Source organism: Falco rusticolus, chromosome 4 (genome assembly GCF_015220075.1).
Source record: "Falco rusticolus isolate bFalRus1 chromosome 4, bFalRus1.pri, whole genome shotgun sequence".
In the NCBI taxonomy this organism is placed as follows: Eukaryota; Metazoa; Chordata; class Aves; order Falconiformes; family Falconidae; genus Falco; species Falco rusticolus.
Genome location: NC_051190.1, coordinates 4,386,138 through 4,410,915, shown reverse-complemented (window position 1 = coordinate 4,410,915; position 24,778 = coordinate 4,386,138). Strand labels below are relative to the sequence as shown.

The 24,778-nt window shown below is 39.5% G+C and overlaps 1 protein-coding gene across 2 annotated transcripts in view; it reads left to right on the top strand.

Moving 5' to 3' along the window:
- The window catches only part of NUP210 (nucleoporin 210), a 69,403-nt gene extending 52,684 nt beyond the window's left edge, over window positions 1-16,719 (top strand). For both annotated transcript variants that reach the window (XM_037384915.1, XM_037384916.1), the window contains 11 exons: window positions 766-940; window positions 4,666-4,841; window positions 6,211-6,428; window positions 6,967-7,103; window positions 7,871-7,991; window positions 9,305-9,451; window positions 11,531-11,781; window positions 12,371-12,590; window positions 13,155-13,250; window positions 13,422-13,505; window positions 14,798-16,719. In XM_037384915.1, coding sequence (XP_037240812.1) covers window positions 766-940; window positions 4,666-4,841; window positions 6,211-6,428; window positions 6,967-7,103; window positions 7,871-7,991; window positions 9,305-9,451; window positions 11,531-11,781; window positions 12,371-12,590; window positions 13,155-13,250; window positions 13,422-13,505; window positions 14,798-14,898 — 1,726 coding nt within the window. In that variant the 3' untranslated portion in view covers window positions 14,899-16,719. The remainder of the gene's footprint in view (window positions 1-765; window positions 941-4,665; window positions 4,842-6,210; window positions 6,429-6,966; window positions 7,104-7,870; window positions 7,992-9,304; window positions 9,452-11,530; window positions 11,782-12,370; window positions 12,591-13,154; window positions 13,251-13,421; window positions 13,506-14,797) is intronic.
- The last annotated feature ends 8,059 nt before the right edge of the window (window positions 16,720-24,778 follow it).

Genomic DNA, 24,778 nt, shown 5'->3' with positions numbered 1-24,778 from the left:
ATACCAGTTTGTACATTTTTGTCCCATCTTCACTGTCCAGTGTCGGAGCTGGTATGTCCGAACTCCACCACCAAAACCAATTATGTTGTTGCCAAGAAAATGGCAACTAAAATCCAGCTTTAATGCTTTTTTCCTTGGATAAATTAAGAGTATTTCTAGCTCAATGAAGGAGCTTGGGAGAGCGGAAAAAAGTAATAATTTATAGATCTTTTAGAAGATGTGATAAGTGATACTTAAAAATTGCTAATGTCTCAGAATGCCCACTAATTACAGTTTTTGTATTTGCTCACTTTATTAATATGCAAATACCATGGAGAGAGTTATTGCAAAGATTAACCTTGTGTACAAAACCATTTCCAGGAAACTGATGAGATCCACTTAAGTCCCTGACTTTATCTCTAATGCTAGCATTGGTCATGGGAACTAATCTCCCTCTAAATATTATTTACAGAAAATGATGGCAGAAGCTGCGTGTTGTAGCCTTAGCCATTATTATTTGGAATCAAGTTTTTATCAAGGAATGATGGCACTGCAGGGCAGCAGATAGAAACTAGATTTTAATACATGCCTAAACCCAGATAAGTAAGCTTAAATCAGAACTGAAACTTTTCTTTCTTAAACTACAACACAGGCTTTTGAGCTTTTATTAAAGATACATGGGGAAAAAAAATTACCAAAAATTATGGGGGTGTAAAGATGGTTTTACTCGTTTAAGGGAGTCCCCTGGGATTTTTTTTTTCTGTTTCATGTGTTTGTTTTCTTCAGGGACCGAGTGGCTTCACTGAGTTATCGTGTCCTGGATGGACCACATAAAGTTCCTGTTGTAAAAGTCGATGAGAGAGGTTTCCTTAACTCTGGGTCTTTGATAGGATCATCAACAATTGAAGTGATTTCACAAGAATCATTTGGGATCAACCAGAGCATTGTAGCTGCTGTTAAGGTAGTATCATCTCTCTTTATTTGCAGTTACAGAAGTTCAAATCAAAAAAGATGTTAATGTCATAAACATGTATTTTGCAGTGTATGAAAAAGGTAAATATCATCTGGAGTAATGAATATAAATGCAGCATCTGTTGCAAGGTACCAAAGTGATACCTAGGTTTTCAAGATACTACAGATGTAACTGTACAAAAATTTTATTTTCTTTGCTGTTTCCCAGCAGTTCAGCTCTTACATAGAATGAGAATCTCTGCATGAGAGAGCCTATCTTATCAGATGCAATAGTTTAGCTGCTGTTGCCTGTATTTGGTGAGCTGGCAAGGAGCATGTCCAACGCTGCCCTCTGTGCCCAAGAGACACCAAAATATGGATGCTTCGGGGAAGGACAAATCTGTAGCAAAACTCAGCAGTTTGTTTCCAGGCTAATGAAACATCTTTCTTTCTCAAAACTACATCTGTTGATTGAATGCTGTTCTGTGAAGTTTAATGTATATCTTACTGGTCAGGCATTTGGGACATAAGAGACTGCGTGTCCTTCATTTCTATTTAAAAGTCCTTGTGCCGAGAACTTTTTACATCTGGCAAGATGAGCCTTGAGATACGCACTGCTCCACCTCTTATCCCTTTTTACTCAGTCAGCATCTTTCCTATGTCCCAACTAAAGGAGAAAAACATATAATTGAGTGCTGACTTTAAATTATTTGCAAGTTGTATTATTATTATTACTGTGAAGTTGCTCGATTTTGGAGTTTTGTTAATTTATGTTTTTTACCTTAATGTTCAGCTTTGTCTGTAGGACTGCATGTAGGTCTGTCCTCCTGGGTGGAGAATGAAAAAAGAAATGATGGCTTAGTTTCACTAATGCCACTCCTGCTGCTAGGTGGTGGCAGTGAAATTCTACAGCTCTGTTATAGATGACCTTGTTTCTTCTCTTCACTGCTGGATCTGGCAAGTGAAAGACATCTAATGAGTTTGGGGTTGGCTCAAATGACATCTACTCAGCCTATAGTGGTACTGAAGTTAAGGTCACCCTTTGTGCATTCTTTCGGTATACAGGAAATCGCAGAACTGTGGAGTCAGTGCATTATGAGATGAAGCTTGTGAGCCCTTTGTAGTAGGAACCATCTCTGTTCAGGATCTTGCACAACTGATTTGTTTTCCTGTATTTATTAGGACTATAGTACTTTTACGGAAGTAATATTTTTAACGTCACGGTAACCTCGTCAGGTCATACAGTGCTGCCCTCATTTTATGGCTGAGGAACTGAGGGAGAGTTTGAGTGGTTTTGCTGAAGGTCACGTAGAAAAACTTGTGACAGACAGGAGATGATCTTGAATCTGTTGTGTCATTCTAAGACAGAGTTCTCTCCTTCATGCCGTTCTTCCTTTCATAAGTTCTTGTTTTGTCTGTTTACAACTGTACACAGTTAAGAATCAAACTGCTGCAGCAGCATCACTTAACACTTAGACCTTCAACTCTGCTCAAAAAGAGGCTGTCTTAGATAAGCCGAGGAGGACAGTGGAGGTAAGGAGTGACGGTATGCTTAGCATGGAAGCAAGCTAAGCACTTGCCTGTACCAACTGTAGTCAACTCAAGTTTTATTTTTTATTTTTTTAAATAAAAAATACTTTAAAAACTGAGATGATTTAACAGTAAATAGCTGCTTTCATCAGTATTAAATTCAGCAGTTGTCCCTTGTGGGATAATTTCCGAGATTTTAAGGTAAATGAAGCTTGAAAATATCTCAGGGAAATGGCGTTCTTGTTGGCTTGTAACCTCAGCTAGTTGGGCAGATGACTGTATGGGCTGATATTTAACAGATTATATCAGCCTGTGGAGAAGACAGTTGTATATACTGATATTCTAGCCACTCTTTTTTTAATTTGGTTTTGGGTGGGTGGTTGGGATTTTTTTTTTTTTTTTTTTTCAGATTCACCACAGATGCTACTTGCTTGAGGCCAAATTTGTCCTTTCCTTTTTAAGGTTTGACATGTACATTTTCAGATTGCAGAGTTTTACATTTTGGCTGAGCTTCTTAGGTCAGAAAAAAAGGGATTTTCCTACAATATAACCTTGAGGGCTTCTTCTAAAATAGTTTTCTCTGTATATTTGAGGGGTTTTGCTGTCTCTTTCCTTCCATTATTTATTTTCCACCAGCTGTAACAGAAAGAACAGATACAGTTATTTTTGTTGGGTAATTTTGCTAGTTAACCTAGATAAGTTAATGAAGACCTGTAATATGTTATTTAAAAACAAAACAAAATGGTTGTAAAATCTTTTTCTTCAAACTTCCTTCGTTGGAGTGTTACTGCAAAAATGTGGGGGTGTGCACATATGGGTAATCTAGCAGACTTTCCTGAAGAATTTGAAGCAGTTCCTAACTTGTGTCTTGGTTGAGCACTGAGGCAACAAAATGCAGCCTGCTGACCAGTTAGGACTGGTCAGATGCCAGTTCTGACTGCTTTTGTCTGTTGTGCTTCTATCAGTCCCTGCCTCAGAGGACGGCCTGGCTGCAGCATCATGTGGCCAACAGTACCAAGGCGAGTGTGCCCAGTGATGGGTCAGGCAAACCAGCCCAGCACACGACTCAGGAGGGAAGATGGTGGGGGGTGTTCCTTCCTACCTCTGGGAGCCCCGTTGTCAGCCCACTGCAGACCTGTTTGAGGGGCAGCAGTCCGTAGTGTCTGTAGTGCTCCTTGACAAGGATTGCCAGGCAACAGCTTTGCAGCTATTGCTCATCCTTCCTCTGCTGGGCAAACCTTTGCTCAGAGCCAAGGCTGTTAGAAATGGTATGTATCAACTTGGTTTTCCCACCTGGTGCAGGGGAACTGGGGGAACAACAGCCTTTTCATCCCCTTGCTCTCACATACATTGCAAGTTACTCCTGTTCTGGTAACTAGGGAATGAATTACACTTCTTACTGCAAGAATTACTGGGAGAGAAGTCTAGGGGCCGTGTGTTTGCTTGCATATCCAGGGAGTCTTAACAGTTTTAATTTATAGGATAATAATGTAGTCTCTGATATGTTATGGGTGTTTCTACATCATTATTGCTTGCTTCAATTCCCAGTGCTATTGGAGAAAACCACTAAGAAATATCTGATTGGAAGGTGTAAAGAAGACAGAGCCAGACTTTTCTCAGCAATGCTCAATTACAGGGCAAGAGGGGGTACACAAAAATTGAAACACCTGAAATTTTTTCTGAACATAGGACAGCACTTTTTTTACTGTGATGGCTGTTGAACGCTGGCACAGATTGCCCAGAGAGATTGTGGGATCTCCATCCTAGGAGATGCTTAAGACCTGCCTGCCCACGGTCCTGGGCAACTGGCTCTAGGTAACCCAGCTTGAGCAGGTGGGACTGGACTAGATATTCTACAGAGGGCCCCTTTCAACCTCAGCTATTCCGTGATTCTGCAAAATGTATGTACTGATAATAAAATCTCCATGTCTCAGTACTGTCACATGGCTAAACATATAGCAGATGGTTCATAAAAGAAGCTTTGTATATTTGCATAGTAAGAATACTATCCTAGGTAATAGGATTCGTATTATAAAAATATACAAAACCACATACATTGACATAAATAGATATATCAAGATAGATTGACTTATTAAAAATATAGATTGACTTATTGACAACATATAGATTGACAAATAGTTTATTTTTATAGAGGCATCAAAAAATGCAATTTAATTTTGCTTTTCGCTGTTCATGTTTTTACAGGTCTACCCCATTTCATACCTAAGAATCTCCATGAATCCTATCCTGCACACAAAAAACAAAGAGGCATTATTGGCTCTCCCCCTGGGTGCGACACTGACATTTACAGTCCATTTTCATGATAACTCTGGAGATACTTTTCATTCGCATAATTCTGTGCTCAACTTTGCAACAAACAGGTAGGTATCTACCATGGGTGTTAATTATAGAGAACAAAAAAAAGCCAAATACACATAGCCCAGCCACAGCAAGGAACAAAGATTGTTCCAGAGATACCAAGTGAAGGTATGGCTTGGGCTGGGATTAGCAAAGAAAGGATTTCATCTCTGCGGTCTTCAGAGGAACTGTAGCAGAAAGAAGAGTTGTAGTTAACAATCGATATTCTCTAGCAAGTGGAAAGTTGCCCAGATAAGCGTGATCCCCAGAGGGGCGTGCTGGGGTACATTTCTGCTTTAAGTGACTCTGAATCATCAGATTACATACATCAGTGGCCTATATAAACAATTGATCTTATTAGCATTTGCCTCATCTTGCCTCTTTTCTCCTAGTGCTTTGTTACTTGACTCACTTAAGTCTTATATAAGATGGTGAACATTCTGGATCAGGGCTGTCTCTTCAGATATGCTTGTACAGCCTTTGCACAGCAGAGCCAAGCCTCAGAAGGCCTTGCGGTCTCTGCCTCAAAGAATAATAAATATTATAAAACTACCTTCTTTGGTCACTAGTAAACAATCACTAATTCCATTACTCTAACGTAGCTTTTTTTCTGTAGAGCATCTTGCAGTTATAACACAGTGATTGTGATTAAAAGGGGGGGGTGGGGAAGGGGTTGAATGCAAGATTTCCTCTTTTCTCCTATCTGAACAATCTGAAGAAAGTTCTGTAGCATACAGAGGTTCCCGAGATAACACTGCCCTAGCTTCCAAAACAGATGTGACAGAGCTGCTTCAGCACAGGGATAATTAGCCCTAGACAGAGCAGCACTGCTCATTGACCTCAGGTGCAGCACTGTGGTGACCTGCCTCTGCTGCTGTCAAGATGCTCACTGTCTCTGCGTGGTGCTGCTAAGGTGGCTTTCTCTGTGCTGGGTGTGCTTACAAGCGCTCTGCTTGTCCATGCATTTGGGAATGCTGAATTTTAGTAAATATCAGAACTCGCAGTCAAATGTGATTTAGTTCTAAAGTTATGGCTGGAAAGCTGCATGTTGGTGTTTACATGGCTTTGGTTCTTAACTCCCCGAGTAAAGGGAAAAAGGGACAGATCACCTCTTTCTAAAGTTCTACAATTCTTAAAATTGGGAAGTAGTTCTTGTACAAAGTTATGACCTTATTATTGCCCCAGTATAATGATGTGAGAACTGAAATTTGCCTCAGTAGCACCTAAATCACTTTGATATTTTCCTTAGTTTGTCAGACTTCATTAGAAGGTAACTATTGCTGAAAACAAGAAGTCAGCCATCTAAAAAGAGTTCAGTACCTACTGTTTACTGTGGAGATAATGGCATTAGCAAACTTGCCCTAATATAAAAGCATTTCTTTTTCTCTGTAGGGATGACTTTGTACAGATTGGGAAAGGAGCCACAAACAACACGTTTGTAATCCGGACTGTAAATGTAGGTTTGACCTTGCTTAAGGTCTGGGATGCAGAAAACAGTGGAATTGCAGACTATGTCCCACTTCCTGTGCAACACACTATTTTTCCTGAACTCACAGATGTGGTGGTGGGTGACGTTCTCTGTTTGAGTACTTCACTGATAAACCAAGAAGGTAAGCAGCACTTCAGTTGCTGTGGTTTTGCAGCTATATAATTTGACATCAGTGTAACTCTTTCTCATTCTCAGAAAAATTAAATGCATAATTTATGATGTTTGTTCAGAATCGAATGTCACTGTTCTTGTTAATGGTAAAAATAGGTTTGATCAACTCCTCTAATTTTAATTGTACCATGCAATATGCCACTTGTATTGAATTAATGAGTATCAGACTCCAGACATTTCTATTCAGTTAGCTTGAAAGGCTTGCTCTTTACAGGAGTCATGCGGGTTCAGGACTGTCAAACTTCACTCACTGTATTTGATTCTTCGTATTAACGGGCTTTTTTTCAGAGTAACTGCAAGTCAGTTTGGTGTTGGGCTGCCAGCCTTCCACCACATGAGACCCTAGAATCTAGTTTCTGTTAATTGGGAAGTATGTGTACCTGTGCTGCCCATGGAGTGGGTATGTCCATACAGGCACCAATGTGATAATGAAATGCTTCAGTTAGCATAAATCCGTTGAACAGTGTCCAAATGGTGTGTTTTCTCAGGCCTGCCGGGCATATGGAGCTCCTCGTTAAGTAGTGTTCTTCAAATCGACTCCAAGACTGGCGTAGCCGTGGCAAGGGATTCTGGTGCAGTCACCATCTATTACGAGATTCCTGGATTACTTAAAACATACAGGGAGGTGAGGCACTGTTAAATCCTGCCAGAACTGCTGAAGTTATTTTGCTTCCGGTGGACCCTCACAAGAAACGTATTCTACCGTTGTTGTTATAAATACTTCAAAACATTCTCATTAAAAGAAAAAGTATTAGAAATGCCAGTGGTTGGAAAGTATTTGGTATGTGTCCAAACACATCATGTTTTTTTTTAATAAAGTATGTTAAGGAGGAAAATTTAGCCAAATAGTTTCTATTTTTTGCCTATACTGTTCTTATAATGGTATGTTTTGATTCCTTTGTTTGGCTAATTTGTTTCCAGATGCTAAACAATTTTTGAGTGTGGCTGCTTTTATGAATGAAATTTTCCTGCAGAATGAGATGCCAACAAGAACTTTCTGAAGTATCATACCGTATTATTATGCATCACTGATCAGAACTACTCAAATTATTTTATCTGGTGTGTAGTTGCATTGTTGACACAGTTCACTGTATCAGCTAACATAAACACTAGACATTGTTTTTAAATAAAATTTAGACATAGAGCTTTATGTCTATTCACTTACAGGGGCTGGGTAGAAAAAAAAATTACTAGCTTAAATTGCCTTGAAAGGCAGTTTCTAAAGTTGGAGAAATGTAGGTTTTGTTACAAAGAGAAACACGACCTCTTGGAGTCTTCTCTTCTGTTATACGTACAAGGATGTGTGCATTTCACAGTCAATCCGATCTGATTTTGCCTTAATTTTTATGTTACATGGAAGTTTTTGCTAACAATGTACTTCATTTTTTTCAGATATTGATTAATATACCTCAGAGGACTACAGCAAGGCATGTAAGTGGAGTGAAAAGTTTACAAGGAGTTGAAGCCTCAAAAATAATAGTTTCAATTGGGGAAAGAAATAAAAATTTGCAAGGTATGATGAAAAAATAACTTTATGCTTATTGTTTATTACACATTTGTATATCCATGATAGGTGGCTTTGGTTTGTGTTACAGGGTTTTTTTGGAGGGGGACTGTAGAGGAGTGAAGGCAGGTTAATTAGCATTGATAATATACAGCTGTGTGGGCTGGCTTCAGGGGCGGTGGGTTGGCTGATGTAGACAAGGTGCAGCTGTGGCTGGTTCTGTTAAGGGGTTGAGAGCCAATGAAGAGAGAGCAGCCAAGGAAGAGAGAGAAGGAAGAAGCAGAGAGAAGAGAGCCCGCCCTGGGTGAGGAGGGACAAGGAGGAGGCAGCAGAGGGACTGGCATGAAGAGTGTGCCGGTATGAGATGGTAAAAGACCTTGTTGCAGCCGGCTGGTTTGGAGAGTGCTGTGACAGGGGACACAACACGGGACGAGGGGGGTACAAACAAAAACCACCATAGCTCAGTTATGGGTCTGTAAAGCTGGTGTAGCAAGTTCTCTATGAACCTCTAGAGCCTTTCCAGAATCCCAGCAGTACTAGAAGAATCTTAGGGCCATGTTGCAGAGTTTGAAATGTCTTCTGGGGTGCTATTAAGATTTTGCAACTCATACAATTGATAGATAATAGAAGTGTAATTTTTGATTATATCAAAAAGCAGTTAATAGGTGCTCAGCTGGTTGCTTATATATTGAATTCCAGTTATGTTCTTGAAGTTACTGTTATTTCTCACTATTATTATTTAAACACTGAGGGTGTTTAGTTAACATCCTTAAGTCTTTTACAGAAATTATCAGCAATTACAATCAATAGAAAGATCTAAGTGTCATATTGTGCCCTCTGTTTAATAAGCTGTATTTTCTTTGATTATACTTCCTTCTAGTTTTTAGCTTAACACTTAGAACTTGTTCAAATAGTCTTTTATTGTGCCTTATGTAAATTATTAGCCTACCAAAAAACCTTCTTGTCAGATACTGAAATATAAATCGAAACTCCCAGGATCATGTAAGTTATTCAACAGACACATCTGAGCTGAAAACTCTGTCTAGTTCATTCTTTCCTGTAAATAAATAATTCCTGTCAAAAAAACCACCACAACATATAAAATTTTCATTTGCTGTCTCTTTGGGATTAGACCAGAGATAGGACAGCTGTCTATGGTTTCCAGCTATTTTAAGATCATCCTAACCTTGTGAAACTATTTCAGAAGGTGGCAGAATAACCTGGTATTTCAAGATGTGGTTTTGCTTTTAATTAATTAAAAGTTAATTAGTTATAATCTTCTTCTCTAATTAATTAGAAATATTTCTTTTTCTACCCCTTAGGGGAGTGCTTGCCTGCTCAGATTGAAGCCATTACTGAATTACAACCACAGTCCATTATCAGTTGCCATCTAGATTTTAACAATGATGCATTTGATTTCCCAGCACGTCATATTTTTAGAGCAGAACCTGGATTTGATGCGGTTTCAGGTAAGGTGAGACAAGATGCCACACTCCAGGCAGACAATTTGAATTTTGCTGTAGTTTAGTCCAAAAGCCCTTTGACCCAGCTGATTTCCTTCTGAACCCTCTGAGCTTTGCTGTGTAGGATCTCAGGCTTCAGAGTGTGGTTGGTGTGTGCACTCTCCTTGTTTAACTCTAGGGTTTTCTACAAAAAAACATTTATTTGTTTTGAGAGAAAGCCAGAAATCACGGGCAGCCCATTTTGTATGTTTTTCAGAGTTGTAGTAGTAAGTCAAGAAGAAATGCAGAAGCATTATTTTACTGGAACGGGGGCACACAAACTTTGATACGGTTTTTTGACTGAAAACTTAGGTCCTAATTTTACACATTACTACTCATATATTTGTAAATATGTAGACAATAGTGGTACCTTGAGACAGAAATGATACTGCAGAATGTAGACATAATATACTGGGTTTGCATACTTTAGAACTAGCAGCTGCCATACTTTAGCTCAGGGGTCCTCAAACTACGGCCCACGGGCTGGATACGGCCCCCCAGGGTTCTCAGTCTGGCCCCCGGTATTTACAGAACCCCCCGCCGGGGGTTGGGGGGGAAACCAAGCAGCTGCAGATGACTGCCTGCCACTTAATCCATGCGCCAGCCCCCTGGTTAAAAAGTTTGAGGACCCCTGCTCTAGCTGAACCATACAAAAAATAGATTGCCTTGTGTATAACAACTCAGAAAAAAAATATCAGGCCCTCTATTTGTTAAACTATGGAAGCAAAACACTTTATCCTTCAGCTAGTACAAATGAGCACTCATGTGACAGATACTGGGGATCTCTGCAGCTGTAAACATCTAGTGGCTCTTCTAGGTGTTTTCTTGCCGTACATCAGGGCCTTTACCATATACTGAAATGCAGTGGAAGTTAAGACTAGGGATAAGAAAAGCAATCAGTTTTAATGTCTGCATACTGAGGGTCTTTGGGTTTCACCAATCTATGCTCCTCAGTCAAATACTTTTTGTTTGATGTTGGCCTTTTAAAAGCCCTGCCACTGAAGTTACTGCAGTATTACTGACCTCAGTGACTAAAATGAGGGAAGTAGCATAAATGTGAAAATTGGGTGTTAATAATAAATTTTTAATTCTTTGTATTCTTCAGTTTCAACATTTTGGAATTTATCATGCTTTCAAACTTTTCTGCACAACCTGAGTGCTGTAACTTTTTATGAAAGGTAGAATTCTTATGTATCCCCAAAACAACATGGACTGGGACTTAAAAGGAGGGGAAATTACCAGATGCTGTAGAAATAGAAATAAAATTGTGGAAATCTACAACATGTGTTACTGTTTCATAACTGTATCATGATTCAAAAAATAACACCATGGATTGTATGGAAATAACATTAATTATCTGTTAGATTAGCCCTTGCACGCATTGTAAAACACTATTATACTTTGAATAATAGTGGCTGTCTCTTTTACTTCATTAGGGAAAGAAAATACGGGGAAAACATGTACCCAGCAAGTCCTATTTGTTACTTATCCTTTGTATCTTCCATACTGGGGGATTTTTTTTTTTTACTATCTTTATTGCTAATAACAGACAAATAGGTCCCATGAGAGACTAGAAACATGGTGAATATCTAACCTTTTAAAGAAACTTTTATAAATAATAAACCATGTTTCCACAGAATTGATGATGACAATGGTAATTGACTGAAATTTTAACATTAGATGAAGAGAACATGAAATTTTGTTTTCTGTAAAGCCTTGCTATCAAGATTAGCATAAATGTTATATCCAAAGTGGAACTGAGCCTCACTGGCACATTAAAATATGACATGGAACTGTCATTTCAATGTGTTTACCATGATGTTTAATTTGGGACAAGAAATATCTTCTGTTTTAGTACTGAGACGCCAATGGTTGGACCAGCAGACACGCTGTCCCATTCACCTATGCACTCCTGATCTTCCGGTTTGAATTCTACCACTACCTTTAGCCCTTCTCTAAAGATATCACAGAAATCTCACTCTGCATGGAGGAAAAAAAAAACACAAAGATGAGCAATTCACAGTCAAACCGCTTTTTTTTCTACAGGACATTACACCTGTTCCATCACAATGCACAGGCTTACAGACAAGCAGCTGAAGCATCTCAGCATGAGCAGAACTGCACTCAGAGTTACAGCTTCAATCCAAGGCAGCCAATTCGCTGGGGAGCAGATCAGCACCGAGTTGCCATTCAATCCTGGGTTTTATGCTGACCAAACAGAAATGCTTTTAAGCAACCATTACCCAAGCTCCGATGTGAAAATATTTGGTGCCATTGAAATTCTTGATACCTTAGAGGTGAGTGTATTGCTGGAAAGTCTCACAACCCAGTTGAAAGCATTTTGAATGGTTACATGCAACTTTCTAATCAAAGGCATTCTGTGCCACCTTTACCATGTCAAGATTGCTCCTGAGATGATTTGGAAATACTCATCTTGGAATGTATTCCTTCTCAGTTTTCGCTCTTGTGTTGGGGTAGTAGAAATGTGTCAGGCTCACCTGTGCACAAGCTGGGATGTGTTAACCCCAGAGCACGGGTGGGGAAGCAGAAAATCTTCCTGATCCCTAGCAGCACAGGTAGGTTCTTGCCCACTTACTTGTTTGCCCACAGTTCATGTAGCACAGTAAGGGGTGCTTTGATTTTTTGCCTGTGTGGAGTTAGCCCAGCCCCACAGAAGCGACTGTTTAATAGGGAAACCTTCACAATAAACAGGGGTCAGGTGCTGCTGGTGTCACTATAAAGTTACAACCAGATCTGACTCCTGCCAAGGGGTGAGTTGCTGTATGTTTGTGTGGAATAACATATTTCTGACATGTGGCTTGGAAGATGGATATGCTCTGTGCTTACTCAAGCAGTCTGTTTCAGGTTCTTTCTTTTCCTCGGCAGGTAAAATGTGGGTCACCAACAGTGAAAGTGTTTGAGAAAGAGAAATCCTACGGGCTGCCTAGTTATGTAGTCTACACTGTTAGTCTGTCTGATCCAAGAGTTTCAAGCCAGAGATCCTTATCAACCACTCTAACTGTCTCTAGTCCCATGACTGACCAGTCTATCACTATCCCAGTGACAGTGATTTACTCTGCTGACAGAACCAGTGCACCAGTGAGACGTAAGTTTATCTCTAGACTTCATATGCCAGAATAAACCTCTAACATCCATTATGTTCATGAGCTTATAAAATTTGATGTGTATTAAAATCTGAGCTGGCAGGTAATATTTTCACTGACAGGTAAACTGCTCGTTGTGACCAGAAAACTTGAATACAGTTGCTCATTATGCGTGAAGCTGAATGTATTTTCCTTTTGGGTCAGCCCAAGATATTTTGTTGAAGTTGGCATAAATATCCCCGTGCTAAAGTATCTGAAAGAAATTTTGTTCTTTTTGCTCTGCTTTTGTTTACTCTCAAGCATGCCTTGTTATTTTGAAAACAGATTAGCATTTTGGGGCTGAGAAAGTAAAGAACATGCAAAAAATTATTGGCAGATGTTGAAGACTGCATTGGAAATAGTCATTAGAATCAAAGTTATATTATCTAAGTTGATTACACTTATTTACTATAAATAAAAACCTTCTTTTGGCTTTTCATTTTGGGTTAAGAATGGGTAACCTTTAAAGCAGATTGGTGAAGATGCTCTTTTAATTCAATATTGTCTCCTGTTAATCGATTTTACAGATGGAACCAGTCTGTTCCAGCACTTTCTTGATTCTTATCAAGTAATGTTCTTCACGCTTTTTGCACTATTAGCAGGGACAGCTGTTATGATTATAGGTAAGAGAATGAAAGATTGCAGAAGTATTTTTTCCCCACAACTTCTTAGAATGCATTAGCTGTAATAATACAAAGGAATAATTTCCTTTGTATCTTTCCATGTGAAATTATTTTGTTGTTTTGTTGTTGATTTTGGGGTTTATTTGTTTGGTTTTTAACAATGTCTTGCAGCCTATCATGCAGTTTGTTCACCAAAAGAACAGCAGAGTCACCCAGCATTTATCCCAAGGACACCTCCTCAACACAGCCAGAACAGTAAGCAGCTGTTACCCATTTATAAGTGCATTAATTGATTAGTCTAGCTATCGCATTGGAATTTAATGTAGGAAGGTAGGACTATGAGAAAGCTTGGGTACTGAAATGTATTACAACAAGCAGTGTGCCTGTTCCTAGGAAGTTTGTTCCCCAACCTCTCCTTTGCCCATTGGTAATTCTTTGGAAACTCCTAGCCAGCTTCAGCTGCACTGGAAACAAGGAATGGGCTAGAAGTGTAAGAATTCATCCAAATCACCAGATGGGTAGAGGAGAGAGATGCACAATTTTGTTCCTACTGAGGGAAAGTAAAGCAGAGTTCAGCTGCTTGGCACAAAGAGCTTGGCAGCAGTAGGCTGGTGCGTCAATCCATGTGACATCAGGTTAGCTGCAGCACGTGCTGCATCTCCTGTGCTGTCCGCATGCTGTGAGGTACTGTAGGCTGGGGCCAGGGGAGGTTTAGATCGGATATTAGAAAAAAATTCTTCACCGAAAAGGTTGTCAAACATTGGAATAGGCTGCCTAGGGAAGTGGTGGAGTATTTAAAAGGCATGTAGATGTGGCACTTAGTGATCTGGTTTAGTGGTGGACTTAGCAGTGCTGGGTTAATGGTTGGACTCGATGAACTTAAAGCTCTTTTTCAACCTAAACTTCCTATGAGTCTGTTCTAAGAGGACAGGGAAGGGCAAATGTTAGGGGGTAAAGGGCACAAGTCTGTAGAAGAAGGTTGTGTTGCTCAGGGAACAGTTTATTCCTTCACTGCTTTTGATCGTGCAGTCATGTTTTATCTGTATTTTTTGACGTCATATTTATTCCCCATTTTATCTATTTGCAGTGTTGCAGAATCAAACTTATTCAGAAATACACAAAAAAACACCCATTCACTTGGAGGATCTGTAATTAACCATGGGTATTAAGATAAAAATCACACGATTACAGATGTATTTAAGTTATGGTGAGCTGCAGTCCTGTTTGTAAAAACACATGCCTGATGCTTCAGATAAAATAAGGCAAATTCAAACTGCAAGTTTTTTGCTGAGGTGAAATGTGTGTGCTCCTCAGACTTAATCAGTTCTTCAATTAAACTCCTTAATAGGAAGTCTTATAAAATCTTGATGCTTTTAAGATGTCTTTTCAACAGGCAATAAGCTAGGGGGGTTATTTCACTTTGAATGGATCGTTAGACTTGCTTGCCAGGTGTTCCAGCAGATGATCAACAGCAGTTACTTGTTTCCTTACTTCTTCCACCCTCCTGAGTATGATTGTGTTTTTTCTCCTTTTCCCCTGTGTTTTAGGTTTCTCTCTATCACCTGTGCTTTCCTTCAGTCCCCAGTCCTCAAGCAGGAAAACAAGCCCACCATCCGCGCTCTGGAGCACTGATTATGGTTCACGTTAAAGACAGCAGGACTCTTGTTCAAGTAGGCCAGGAAAATAGAACAAAATAAAAATCAGTGCCTTTAACAAGAGCAAGTTTAAGAACTTTCACAGTTTTGATATAATTTGAGTTATCTCTTGAATGTAACTACTTCTTTTTTTTTAATATTTAGAGCTCTTTGATTTTTTTTTTGTCAGTGCTTCAGTTTTCTAAAACTTACTTTATGTGATGTTTTATGCTCAGTTGATGGCTGGACAAAAAGCCGTGTTTATGCTAAGCTAGCTTTCTTGCGCTCTAAGCAACTAGAAGTTATGTCTAAGTAATAGTGATAAAAAATGTATTTACTTTTTTGTAAAGATAACTTTCTTTTTTATGAACTTTGTAAAAAAAGGGAAATGGAAAAACAGATGAAATATGAGCCAAAAATATGAAGGATTATATATTTTGTAGAACTAGTTTTTTATTTTGAGTTCCAAAGACTCAGGAATGTGCTGCACTGATAAGTGTTATTATGTTTAGCCTTACAATGTGATTCATCATCATAATTTGCTGTTTTAACATTAGGAATGCTGGAACAACTGTGAATAATTTGAAGCTTTTTACAACAACAAAAAAACTAAAACCAAAACTTACTGTGTCTTCCTTTGGGTACAGCTGCAGTATTCCCTTCTTGTTACTGTAAGCACTTTTTTGAACTGGGAATGTGAATGCATGTGCCTTTGAAGAGGACCTTTCTCCTGGTAGTAAATACTTTTATTTGAAGGCAATTATCTTAACTGTGTTCTGATATAAATGTAATACATTTTCATAGGTCATTTCACACACGAAGTACCTGAAACTGAGCCTCCTTTTATTACCACTGGTCATCTGGTGGCAGTGGAAAATGGCTTATGTCACACTCTAGGGTTAGTGACGTTTTCAGTTGATTCAATCTGCTTGTCCCTGGTGTATTTCTGTACAAACTGATACAGCCACACCCAGTACCTTCGTTTAAACTATACAGTAAGATATTACTGGTATGACCAGACTTTAGAATATTTGAAACGTAATATCTACTAATAAGTGCTTATTTTTAAGTCTGTAAAATACGATGTAGTGTCTAATGTGGGGATTTTTTGATTGAGTTCTTGGTTTTCTTCTTGACTGAGTAAGACACATAGGTAAAAAATACATAATTCTGGGTACTTCAGAAAGTACTTTGCTAAACCAGGCAGTTGATCACTGTGTGCTTGGATGTATTTTAGTTTCTAAACAAGGTGGCTTGAACTTCTTTTCAACTTTTAAACAGATGAGAAGAAAAACGTTGTTGCAATTCTTAGTCCTGAAGTACTTGCCTGAGAATAATGGGGGGGAAGAAAGTATCTTAGTTGGAATCCTTTGTTTTGAGGATTATAATCGTAATTACAGTAATTCTAATCCATAAACAGTATTTTGCGGCTATTGGATAAGGGCTTTGTTTACGTATGAGAAGTATCACAGTTTTAATTGTGAATAATATTCTGCCTGTCTGAACTCTCCAAAGGACCATAATGAAAGTGAGTGCAATTGTTCTATTTCAAAGAGCAAAATATTTAATGCAAAATATGTTGTCTGAAGAACTATGCAGGCAAGTAGTCAGAGGAATGGAATGCAGACACAGTGTATGGCATACAGTTCGGGTTTCATGCAGTATTACAAAAGGGTTACATTGCTACGTGCTATTATGTGGAGTCTTGTGTAACTTATGGGCTAGTTTTGGAGAATTTGTGCCTTACATGCTAGTACTACTTAAAATTGACAGTTTGGATGTAATTAGTTATTTGTATCTGTTATTTAATAAAGCTTTGTAAGATTCTTTTAGTATACTGTTGAACTTTCTTGTGTTTTGGCTGTTCAGAATTTAGCACTGGACTATATTATTTGTACTTGACCTCCTATGGCCCCTTGGTATTTGCAGCCGTGATTTTACAGTCTGAATTTTCACTTCTGTTGACAACGTAATTTTTAAAATATTTTGACAATTTTTCACCTAGTGTTTGTTGTCATGGGCTTTTCCTGGTTTTCACTAAGAATCTTCAATTCCTGCTGAAGTCAGCAGTGGCTGAAGAAGCAGCTCTTAATTTTCCAGGTTTGTTCAGACTTCCCACTTAGTTAATTCCTTTTTTTTTTCAGGAGCGATCTCATCTTGATTTCAGGGAGTAATGAAAGGGCTATGAATATCTCAGTGCTACTGTGATAAACATTTCACAAATGCTTAGAGGAAACTTTTACTCCCCTATTCCTTCTCTTTCCCATTCAGTCTAGCAGTCTGGCACTGAATGTCCTGAAAAACAAACTGCTTCAAATGGTGGATGTACTTTTACAAATGCCCACTGTTCATGTCACCTCTTTATGCAAGTAGTTGCAGTCTCCTGGCATGCATCTTCATGAACTGTGATCTACTGCAAGCTAGAGCTAGAGGGGAGTTAAAGGAAAAAAAAGCCGCATGAAATAGGGAGCTGGCATGGTTCAGGAGCCAGCCTGCAGTGAGCAGTGACTGCTCTGTGGGTGGGATTTGGGGGTATAAATTTTTCTGAGCATGTGTCTGCCAATATAAAGATCATTTATATATTTTTAATTGCCTGAAATGAGGCCTTGGGTTTTTTGCATTTAATGCTGAGTTTTTCCTGTTTTCACTTACTACTTGTTCCTGACTGTTTGCTCCCCTAAGTGGGAGAAGGGATGCTGGGAGTTTGTGTATTGTAAGCATATTACACATCTTCTGTGAGTTGAATAGTATTTTTAAGTTGATCAGGTAACAAAACAATCAGTGCTGCGCTCAGACCCAGGCCTTGGTCCCTTCACATTCGGCAGGAGCTTTGGCTTTGCTCCTTAGTAGAAGCAGGATTTGCTGCATGCCAGCAATGGCAAGTTCCATCACATTACGTTGGTTCTTGGACAGAAAGTTTTTAACGGGTTGACTGGAGCTTCATAAGCTATGAAAGAAGCGAACCCAGCCCGTGTGGTGTGTGTTGCTGAGAGTGCCTCTGTCAGACTGAGACCACGGGATCTGCTCGAGGAGCAGCCTTTCTTCCACAAGTGCAAATATTAATGTTAAAAAACCGATTCCATGGCTTTTTTTTCCCCCTAAGAAAATGGAAGCAAACGCTGAAAAAGAGGCGGTCCCTTGGCACAGCCGCTCCTGCTGCAGAGCGGTGGGATCTCAGCAGGCCCTGGGGGTGAGAGCTTTACTCCCCGACAGAACCGCATTGATCTACTTCAGTTTATCAAATCATCACTGCTGTAATTTATGCCACAGTTTAAACTTCATATTTTATGTACTTCCGTATAAATGTGTTTTCTGTAATGTAATCATTCGTAAGTTGCTCAAACTGCACTTCTTTTAAAAAGTTCTAGTGGAAGAGGAAAAAAAAGTGTGGAGATGTGGAGTGTTGCGAACTTGAATGAGGAAAATCATCTGAAAGGTATGGTTGTGCTCAGCAGTTAGCATCCACAAGGATCAGGAAAGAAAAGGAAATGTTATCTTTGGGATTTCAGGATAATTTCATTTAGTTAAATGTGGCGTCTGCGCAGAGGAGGGGAATTCATCCCTGAAGGGGAAGGAGATGTCACGCTAACAGAACAGGCAGTGTTGCTGAATTATGGTTGGCAGGTGTTCAGGTGCTTGGAAGGAGGGAAGCATTTGGGAAACATTCCATAATAATAATATTATACTGAATCAAACTAAATACTGAATAATAATATTATGAGTACTCATTAGAATTATAGAGTACTACTGCCATTTCTGAAATAGCTTTCTCTACTAATTAAAGTTAGCCCCAGGTCTCCTGTTGTCTCTGAGGCAGAACAACCGAATGAAAATCTCTGTCAATCTCGGGCTTTTTGGTAAAGTGGCTTAGATTGCTCTCCTGGCTGCTGGCACCAGGTCACAGCTAACTGGCAGGATGCTTACTTGCTTTCACCAAAGTCCTCCTGAAAATGGGATTGGTTATAACTTGTGTGGTTCCCTCGTGTCGTTCCTGTGAACTGGAGGGGAAGCAAGGGGGGAAATGGTGACTGCCACAAGTGCAAACAGAAGTGTTGTTGAAGCAGTGTCCAGTCACAGCGGGGTGTGCACAGTGGCACGAGGCACAGGTGGTCCCTCCGCTGGGCGAGAGGTAAAGAGCCTGCCTGCTCTTCTAGGTTGTCTTGCTGCATCCAGGAAATTCCTGCCTGTCCACAGCCATGTTGCAAGGAAATAATTAGATTAGCCAGACTAGGTTAATATTAGTCTTCAAGCCAACCTACTTTCTAATGTAACAACCCCAACGCAGCATAATCACCTCGCCATCTCCCCCCGTAAAAAGCAAGGCAGATAATGAATAAAACATTGGGCCCGCCTTTTCAGTTAAGAGCTCTTTCTGACAGGAGCATGGGAGTGTTGTGTGGTGCTTAAGGAGAAGGCTTTGCTAGCAGCATCTTTGCAGACTTCTGTTCTTCGTATGAAAATATAGGGCTTACAGGTGTTAATCAGGTCGCTGCTAATCACTTATTTACTTTAAAGATAAAGGCATTCTGGAATGAATGCCAAGGGAAGAATCAAGGAAAAAGAATTTTATTTTTTTTTTAAAAAGTGGGTCGTGAAAGTAAAGTCTTGCATCATGTTGTTTTGAGGAAGAAATTAGCAGCCTGGGAGCAGAGGGGGCCTTCTGCTATACCAGTGCAGCAACCAGGTGTATGTAGCTACCCATAGGTACTTAAAACCCCCAGAAGGTTAATTGTTAGCTGAAACAGTAAGTGTGCAGGTTGCACAAATAAACGTTGCTTTCGTGGGTGGAGAATTACATCTTCGAGTAAGTCACTGCTAAGGGGGCTTGTTTGTAAGCACAGCCCTGCGCTCACGCTGCTGGGGGGCTGCTTCTCTTGAAGCTTGCAAAATGGAAAAAGAGAATGGGAAACTAACTTTTCTCCTGGATTTGTATTTATCATCATTGCATTTGAGCTGTGAATTTACCAACAATAAGCCATTTTCCATATCTTCCCTTGTACCACTTGTCCTTTCTATCTTCAGAGCTATTTTTGTCACAGGTACTGTGCTTACCACTGCAGGTGGCCTGCTCCAGAGCGCTTTGTATTAATAAACTGTTTCCTGCAATTCATAACATCTTCACAATTCAGCACAGCATCTTGTTTCTCTGTTTAGCGTGCTGTCTCCATTTCAGTGCTTGGGGGTCTGTTTTGCCATAATTACTAAACAGATTGCAAGATGCAGTTGCTGTTTTCTGTTTAGCAGACGTTGTGTACATGTTTATAATTCACCCAATCACTCATTTTTTTCCTGAGTTCTCTCTTCTTAGATGCCGTGTTATGTTTTAAAGCCCTATTTCCATTCTGCTTAGTCCAAAGGACTATTTTATGCCTCTTAATTTTGCACTTAGTCTAAATAAATTTATTGTCAAGATGTTGTGCTTACGGATATGTCAGTGTCACTGCTGTGACCATTTATTAATTTTTTTAGTTCCGTTTTTCATGTGGGGAGTGGTTTTTTACTGAGCAAATGCAAGGCAATGCGAAGTTGCCTTAATTTCATTCACCTTTTGTGTTAGAACTCCATTTCTTCTAGGAGTTATTCTCATTGCTGACAACCACCTTCCAGTGCAGAGAGTGAAAAAAAAAAAATCTTTAATGGTACATAGCTTTATTTCCACATATAGACTGAACCAATCCAGATGTTCCAGCAGGTACAGTAGTAGCCCGGTGCCTGTATGTATCTCTGCATCCAGAACATGTTAATGGCAAACATCGATACCAAACAAGAGCCTGATTTGCTTTTGCTGGTTGTCTTTCTTGGCCAGCTTCCTAGTAAGTGGCTGCTTCGCATACACCAGGTATCCTAATACCATCCCCAAAAAAGGCCCAGGATTTTAAGAAAGCATTTCTTCTGCATCATCCTTCACAAAGCAAAAGAGACACACCTCGACAGTGTGATATTTTTTTTTTTTTTTTTTTACCCCATTTGTGCCAGGGAGTTCACCCAACTCCTGTAGTTTGGCTGCTGTTCAGCTTCTGCTGCACTGTCATCAGACTGAGTCTGTTTTGAAACCTGACCGGGAATATCCAAATGTGGACTCGGATTATGGACAGCTCTTCTAATGTTGCTGATACTGTGCAGTGCTTTGGATTTTCTAGGGAAAGCAGCAGAAGGAATAAAGGAAATACAAAGTGGGTTGAAGGTAGCAGAAACAGAATATAGACAAGAAATCTATAAGCTACTTGAATTCTAAGTCATGTCTATTTCCATCAAGGCTGAATTTTGACCAGTGAGGGGGGAGCTAAGAAAGATTAAAACATTAAGAGGAAATGTAATGAACAATTAGGTGAAGGAATTGACTCATCTATCCTTATGTTCATAGAGAATCAGAGGCAGTAAGTTTGGATTTAAAGGAGAAAAGGCTTTAAAGCAAGAATTACGACAGGCATGGCAGGAAGAATAGTTCTCTGAATGTTGCTTTTGGCAGAGTCCGAGAAGAGGCAGCATGTGGCCTTGACCTGGAGTTCAGTGATAGATCTGAACAGCAGCAATTTCCAAAGGAATGTCCCAATGTGGAAGACATTTGAGCTGAGGAACAGTTCATTTGCTTTCTAAAGCCCTGATCAATGCCTGGATGGCAAGGTAGGGTCAACTGGCAATGCCTAGAAAACATGGCAAAGAATCCTACTAGGATCTGTCTTTCCCCTTTACCCAGGAAAGACCAAGATCACCCCATCTGCAGCTGAATAAAGGTGATGCTGACTTGCATCTCCTCTTCCCTTGGAAGAAATGTGCCTCCCCTAGGGAATGATGGCTGTTCGTTTGCAAGAGATACAAGCAGGATATCCTAGGAACAGGAAATGCCGGGTGGCAAACACTCGTGTCTAGTGTCAGGGAGCCCATGTGTAGGCGTCTTCTGGATCTTGCCATCATGGATGTTCTCATAGATAAGAACAAGGACACATGTAAGAAGAGCTTCTAGAGAGGCTTTTAAAAAAATATTTTTTTTTTTTCAACTTCAGCCACTCTTGAGAGCAGGTAATTAGTGAGGATCGACTCCAGAGTGATCCACCAAGGGGGAAGGGAGGAGTCAAGGGAGATTGGCAGGAGGAAATACCATTTAATGAAAGGATGCTCCAATGATCTCAATGCTGAAGTTAAATGGCCATTAGCCAGACAATACTGGACCCTGTCTGGGATAGTAACCAGAGGAAATCATTAGGATGCAACAGCTTCCTCACGGGAAAGCAAGTCAGCTGGGCTTTCAGCACCTGCCCTTTCAGGACTTCCGGAATCACTAGGCATGTCTGCAATAACAAAATTATGGGACGCTACAGCATGTACAGAAATTTAGATATATTTCTGTGGGGAATGTTCTGCTTTCGACATGTAAAAAAAAAAAAAGAGGGCCAGAGCAGGTGAGATGGGGTGGAGAGAAAGTGGCCAGAGGGAATGGCTAAGCTATTGGGAAACAATCAGCTTCACAGTGTTCTCTGACCCAGGAACTATTCCATTCCCAGTTGTGCAAGCTAATCCCCACCTAGGGACATCCTTCTGCATCCTGTATGTGAAAGCAGCTTGTAACCTTACTGGAGAGGCAGAGCAGAAATTGCTGCAGCAGAGGACTTGAGTCTTTGCCTGTACAAGTGTATGCTTTGTAATTAATTTTAGGCCAACACATGTTAATAGCTTAGTGACCAACTTTTAAGAAAAAAAAAAAAGCAAGCAGAATTGCCTAGATAAAATCTGATGACTGAAATACAATTTACTGATAAACAACCTCTGAAGTTCTGAAACTAGTTTTAAATATTTTTTCTGTATCAAATGTATTCATCTTCAAAAGAGACAAGAGGTGGGAGATGCTTTTTTCTTTTGTGGCATGTGCTTGGAAAACAGATTTCTGAGAACCTGTTAAGTAGTAAGAAACTGCCAGTAGTAACAAAGTAGTGAAAACTGTCTTATTTTACCCAAAAGGAAGAGAAAAAATTCATTTTCTAAAGTAATAACTTGTAATCTGACAGCATGAGTCACTTGTGTTATTATGAATGAGTCATAAATAGAAGATGCGCTAAGAGTTATTTTTCAAAATGTATTAAGTTAACAAAGAAACTACCTCTCACAAAATGTTGCTAATAAGGCAACAGTCCATGGGAGTCTGAGGCAAGGCTTATTTGAAATATTTTAAAATTTTGCTCATTAAAAGCGCTATTTTTATGAACTACTTTTACTATTTTTAAAATACAGGTAAAGGCTGTTTTCATTTATTTTTTTTCTGTAAAAGCCAATTAGCCTGCCTTTAATGGAAGCTGGATCAAACCTATAATTAGAAGAAGACTAAGAAGCCTTGAGTTTGTGTTATGATCCAGCTTCTTCCAACAGAGAGCCACACTCTTCCACCATGTAGAATTTGAATCAAGTCACCATGAGTACAAACATAGCTATTAAAGATAATTCAGTCTCATTACTTTGTGATTGTTCCTACACATATTTGATTTTTACCCTGATGTGGGAATAAATTGAATCTGGAGGGAACTTCAGAATAATAGCAGTGATATTTCTGCCTGGGTCCCTGAAGAAAGGAAGCGTTTTCAGCCACGCTGTCCCTGTGTTTGCTTCAGCTTCCTGTTTTAATTTTGAGCCCAATTGCAACCAATTTAGGTAATAGAATGGGTATCTGAGGGATAATTAAGTTGACATGCATCTTGCAAAACTTAATCCTTTTGTAAAGAAAACTTTATAATTCTATTTTTAGCGTTTCGTAAGCTCATCCTTTGTTAGCTTCTAGATAATCCACAAAGACGCAGACCTTTACGAATGCCTGATTTGTATGAAAATCTTTAGTAAGAGTTTGCAGCCCTCCATGAGGATCAAATCTGTAGGAAAGAAGGCACCAACAAAGTTGGTCTTCATCCCAAATAGAGGAGATAGGATTTTATTATAATGTAGATTGTGAACAGAAAAAGACAGTGGAATAAAGCAGCAATATCTAGTGCAATAGCTACCATGCAACATATAAATAGAATCAGTTGTGGAAAACTGGAGATTTAATAAGACAAAGTTTCATGCATGGTACAAGTTAAACCAGTGAAGAATGAAGTCAGTAATTTATATCTTACAATTGTTCTGCACCACTGAATGGATTTCATTGTTAGAGTGTTTACTCATTATTAACAATAAAATCTGCAACAGTGGCAGGCACAAAAGCAATATCAAGTGGAAAAGAATGAGCTTGAACAAAAGAAGTAGGAGAACAAAAAGGAATTAAGTAAATTGAAAGCAAGTTTGAGCTAGAGGAAAAAAGCAATTCTTTGTGGAAGCAAACATGATGTTACACAGAAACAAAATAATTTGAATTGGTCTTGCTACTTAGCAATGAATAACGCAAGATAGCACTTACCCTAAGTTTCTGAACTTGGGAGCTTTTCGATAGTCTCTCTCACACACATTTATTAAATGAAAATTGCTTGGGTTTCTGTGACTAAAACAGTAAAGCAACGCGCTCCCCTCATGCTGCACTTGGAGAACAGTCATTTGCGAACTTCTCTTTCCTAAGGATCTGGCTCAGTAGAAGTAGCAAGGCTGTAATCAATACATTTGTTAAGGAACAAAGAGACTGGAATATTATGTCAACCTTTGTTCCAGCTCTCCAGGCTGAAGCATGTGCCACTGCTCCATTGCCTGCCATTCTTTGTTTAGTCCACCACTTGGTGGATGTGTTTCCCGTTTGTGTGTTTGCACACTAGCTAGTGAGGAAGGAGGAGGGATGGGCTGGTCTCCAACAAGGTCTGTTGTGCTCTCGTGGTACCAGTAGCCTTATAATTTCATTGGTTGCTTCTGATATTCTTGGTGTCCCTCAACATTCACACACAGGCTCATCTAACTTCTGTTTGATTGTAAACACTCATTTTGTAT